Source organism: Pygoscelis adeliae, unplaced genomic scaffold (genome assembly GCF_000699105.1).
Source record: "Pygoscelis adeliae isolate BGI_AS28 unplaced genomic scaffold, ASM69910v1 Scaffold117, whole genome shotgun sequence".
Taxonomy (NCBI): Eukaryota; Metazoa; Chordata; class Aves; order Sphenisciformes; family Spheniscidae; genus Pygoscelis; species Pygoscelis adeliae.
This window is the reverse complement of record NW_008825270.1, coordinates 5346926-5351906: the sequence shown is the minus strand read 5'-3', so window position 1 is coordinate 5351906 and position 4981 is coordinate 5346926. Positions and strand designations below refer to the sequence as shown.

Genomic DNA, 4981 nt, shown 5'->3' with positions numbered 1-4981 from the left:
TGTGCCGGGCTGCGGCTGGGCCCCGCACCGCGGGTGTCCGCTGTTACCCCGAGATGGGGAGGCCTCTCGGGCAGGCAGCGCCCTGCTCCCGCTTTCGTGTAGGCTACTTTTCTTAAATCCCACCCTACGGGACGTTCTCCGCGTCTCGTGTGTCTTTTTGTTTTCCTCAAGACTGAGAGAGAGTGGAAAAAATGTAATTAAAAACAGGCAAGAAAAGATAGATGGTATCAGAGTGAAACGCATTTAGAGAGAAAAAGATAAGGGTATCAGATGAGATGTAACTGAAAAGCTTCTTTTCCTGAAATAGCGGAGTGTTACTGTTTATTGTTATATATTGATCTCCAGCACCACGGGTGGCGGAGACACAGAACGCGTACGCAGCCCCTTGGGAAGAGGGGCACCCTGCAACGGGAGGCCCTAGGGGGGCGACAGGACGAGCTGCTGCATCCTCCTGCCTCATCTGTACTGGAGAAGTGGGAGCCTCGGGAGGGACTCGGTTGCGGGAAGGAAAATCTAAGCAAGCCAGGGCACTTGGCACCACCAAGTCAGCAAGGGGAAAAAAAAAAGAGTCAAAAGGCCCGGACGGGTGAAGTTCAGGGCTTGAGGTTTGCTGTAATGCGCAGGTCGGAGGGAGCAAGGGCAGCCTGCAGCACAGCTAGATGGACTTCGAGGAGGTATTTTAAAGGAAAACTGAAAATGGCTTGTGATGGGATTTTACAAGGAATTTAGTCAAGTAGTGAAAACTGCAATACCTGGGACAGTCATTCACTGCCATCCTCCAACACGTGACTGAGGTTTATCAGACATTATATGGCCAGCGAAGACTTGACTTTTCAAAGCTCTGACAACGCACAAATTTATAAGTACTCCAGGATGCAGCTGGCGAGATGAGGTGAAAGTACAGAGGAGCAGGAAAGCAAAAAAGAAACATGAATCTCACGCTGTCAAATTTAAATATTGTCTAAACCCGAGGGAAAAGAGAAAAGTCTAGATGAATCTTTTTGAAAGAAGTTGCTTAGGAGTACATGGGGCAAACTCGCCTCTAGATGAGGAAGTTCCATTTCCCAAGTGAACTGAGGGGTACTGACATCTGACTCAAGGAAGAACAGTAGTTTTGTTGAGTGGATTGCTCTTGTCTGGTGCGGCCTGATGCAGGTTTTGCCCAAACTGATAAGCAGTGAGATCAGTTTTGAAATTAAACTCTACCAAAGGTGACAGTGGCTGAAGGAAGACAAAACCCAGCAGCCAAATGTGTTCCAGGAAAAGCCTCCCCTTTGAGTTCACTCTGGTCTCGGCACGCGCTGGGAAGAGCTATTCATAGCATAAGTTGAGAAACTCCAGCTCGTCATTACGTGACAGGGTTTGAACCTACACGTGTCCAAGTCTCACTTGACCTTAGCGTCACCCACGCAGCTCTGCTGGTGTTTAGGTCTAAAGATCAGTATTTTTAGCATAGTCCATCAGATATGATTCTGAGCCATCAGGCACCACATACAGCAGCAACTCTTACCTTAAAAATGCTTTTTTTAGGAAACAATGCTTGTCTGCTTCTTCCTAGGTAAAAGGAGCAGGGTTTTTGCCACAGTGAGCAATAGTAGTTCTTACTTCATGGGAAGATGTGTAAAGAAAATGTAATTACATCTCAGATTGTTGTACATACTATGTTACAGTTCTCATCAAGGCTTATGAAAACATGCTGCTTATACATCATAAAGCATGCTTGCTTTTCTATAAGATAGTAAATGCTTACTGCCATTGCTAACCTGACAGAACTATACCTAATCCAGCATCTCCATCCTACACTTAGGAACGTGTCCCATACTTTCTTATCTTCAAACGTGGGGCACGATCCAGGCTCATTTCCTCTAAGAGAACAGAGAGACCTGCTGTGCCAGATGGTTGCACTGCTACTTTAGCTACATTTTTTCAGCGTTCTGCATTCCCTACCAGTTGTGTTTCATTTAGCGCCCAGTAAACAATAAAATCTAAGAAACAAAATTTTCTCAGGCTGCTGTTAAGAGATCCTTGGAAACACCTGCACCTTTTGGAACGAGAACATTGCCAGGAAACTTTCCAGTCCTGTGCCAGCAACAACTGCGTTCATTAGTCGTCTTTTTTCCACTGAATAGGTAGATTGCCAGCAGTGGTAGAGCAGCCTTTCTGTACCTCAGCTCTGATCTAAACGGAGAACTTTTGCAACCAGTTCAATTTTTGTGACCAGCCAGTCCTTGGCATTTCTTTTACAGCAGCCAACAAGATGAGTAGTTATTGACAATTTCTGTTGTGGCAGACACACCTAGTGAGAACTAGACTTACATTCACTAGCCCATTTCCTAATATCTCTTAAGTAACTGACAGAGTCAACCACAGCTCAACATCTTCCCCAGTCTGTTTGGGAAAGAAGAAACGTTCAACCCTTCTTGACCTTCTAGGTACGTGCAAGCGCTAGTGTGTACCCAGCAAAAAGGCAGACTCCTCCCAGAACACAGCTGTCAGCTTCCAGAGGAATCGCTGGGTTTTGCAAGATGTGCAAAACTGCGAAATGGTATTTAGCAAGAATTTATATCTACAAACAAAAAGATAAATGTTTGCTTTGCTGCTCGTGAATTCAGGGTAGACATGAGTCCACATGGAAGTTTATTTCGTGTGAAATACTGTTTAAAATTCAGTCATGAATGTTCTGGGTTACAAAGCAGCATAGAATTGTTGTTGCTTTGTAAAACGGTGCGAGGCTTACAGATTTTTCATAATTATCAAAGACAATTTCCCAAGTCTCTCCACTGATCTCACATTAGTCATTGTTCTCTAAATCAGATTAAAGGGGAGTCTATAAGCATCACAACAGTAAAAATTTAGCTGTTAAATTGCATCTCTGGAAAGATCGAGAGAAATTCAGAATACTGCCTGAAGAGAGTAAAATTTCTCGTCGTCTCACGTCTGCTTAGTCCTTACAAAATTAAAGAAGAGGAAGGGGCATATTTCCTCTGTATATCTTCCCAGATGAACCATTAGAAGCCTTCCCTCTGTCACAACATTAGCTAAAATGCGTAAGTAAAAGCTCCTGACGAATACGACAGGCTTCCGAGTCCATTGATTCCATTTGCTCGTACTCTTCTTCCGGTTGCTCCATGTGTCCTGTGGCCGGAGAAGACCACACGTCCAGCCCGTGTTCCAGGGAGATGTTATGGAGCACACAGCAGGCCAGAATGATGTGGCTGGATTTCTCTGGAGAATACTGCAGGGTGCCTTTGGACCCATCCAGGCAGCGGAAACGTGACCGAATGGTTCTGAACGTCCGCTCAATGACATTGTGAGTGGCAGAATGCGCCATGTTGTAACGATATTCTGCAGGTGTCTCAGGGATATGCAGAGGGGTCATCAACCACGTTCGGAGAAAGAAGGAGCTGTCACCTGTTAGCAGTGAAAAAGAGGAGGACAGGTTATATATCTACAGTTAATCACAGACTGCAGCTCTTCACCCTCGGTTTTCTTGTACTGCAGATACAGAATAACTTATTCCTGTGGCTAAAACAGAAGGCATGAGAAAACACCTAACTCAGGTTTACAAATGTGACAAACAACAAGATAGAGACATTCTCTTTTACACAGGGAAATCCTGGATGAACACAGAAGAGTTCTAAGAGAATTCATTCACCACATAATACAGTGAAAGACAGCTGGACTAGGACCCTACACAGAATTTAAAATTGCATAATTCAGCTTAGAAAGGTGTAGGATACTGAAAACAAGGTCTTAACAGAATGAATGTAAACTCATACATACAACAATCAGACCGTATAAAACACAGATTGGAAGTTACTGTTCTAGACTTCTAAGAGAAGGATCGTCCAAACTGCATTGAAAATCTCAAGGAATTTGCAGGAAAGCAATTAAAAGTAAGCATATGACTTGTTCCCAGAGGCTCTAGACTCAATAAGGAGCCGATATATAACAGACTTGCCACAGAAAACAACGATGAAAATTTGACTTACCAAGTAGCCAGCCATCTTTATGTAGCTCAGTTTCAAATTGGCTCGTAAGGGCTGCCTGTTGTAACACTGTGCAGTCGGGCAGGCTGCCTGGCCAGTGTGTTTCCGCACTCAGGAGGACTCCTCTGGCATCACACACCATCAAGCAGTTCAGAGAATGGAGACCCTTTCGGTTCACATAGGACAGGTCCTCAGCATTTGGCGCTTTGATTGCCACGTGGGTGCAGTCAACCACCCCCAGCACTCCTGGCATGCCTGCCAGCCCATAAAAGTCATCCTTCAGGCTCTGAACGGTAGCTTCATCCTCAGGAAAGTGAATGAACTGTGAGGCCCTTTCCACCAATGCCTCGGTTACATTGGCAACGCAGCGGCTCATAGAGGCTTGACTAATGCCAATAGCATCCCCCATGCGAGTCTGGAAGGAGCCGGAGGTATAGAAACCCAGTGCAGCAAGTATCTGCGTCTCTGGACTGATGGCCCTGGACCGCTGCGTAGGGCGAGAGAGACTATCCCCCAGGAGATCCACCAGGTAGTAAATGAACTGTCGGGGAAAGCCATACGTGGATACTAAATACTCATCCGTGACATCCTCCAGCTTGAAGCGATCCAAAGTCCTGTGTCCGCGGCCATACAGCAAGAGGTCGCAGTCAAGAACTGCAATAGGTACAGCCATGGCGAACGGCCAGGGGGTCCTCTGGGGCTCCTCTGTTACAGAGCTTTCCCCAGAGCCTTCACCTGCATAAACCAAACGGGGAGGAGACTCAGGATGGTTTTTGCCGGTCAGCCTTTCAGGCTCCGTTACCGTTCAGGTTATGCAACAAACCCTTTTACTTCCTTGTACCTGCTTTTAAAAGCACGGGGCCAAAGCAGGGCGGCCCAACGCGGGGCTGACAACTCTCCAGCCCTGCCTGGCGCTGACAGGAATTTACTTCCCGTGACGGGGAGGGGGCTGGTGAACCACAGCAGCCCGCTTCCCGGGCTGGGGAACCTTC

At 46.4% G+C, this 4981-nt stretch overlaps 1 protein-coding gene across 1 annotated transcript; it reads right to left on the bottom strand.

Moving 5' to 3' along the window:
• Positions 1-2609: 2609 nt before the first annotated feature.
• HARBI1 (harbinger transposase derived 1) lies at positions 2610-4704 on the bottom strand. The gene is made up of 2 exons (XM_009329727.1): positions 3993-4704; positions 2610-3411 (listed from the first exon to the last, which is right to left on the bottom strand). Exons 1-2 carry the CDS (start codon positions 4660-4662, stop codon positions 3035-3037), a joined length of 1047 nt encoding a protein of 348 aa, XP_009328002.1. The 5' UTR covers positions 4663-4704; the 3' UTR covers positions 2610-3034.
• Between the last annotated feature and the right edge of the window lie 277 nt (positions 4705-4981).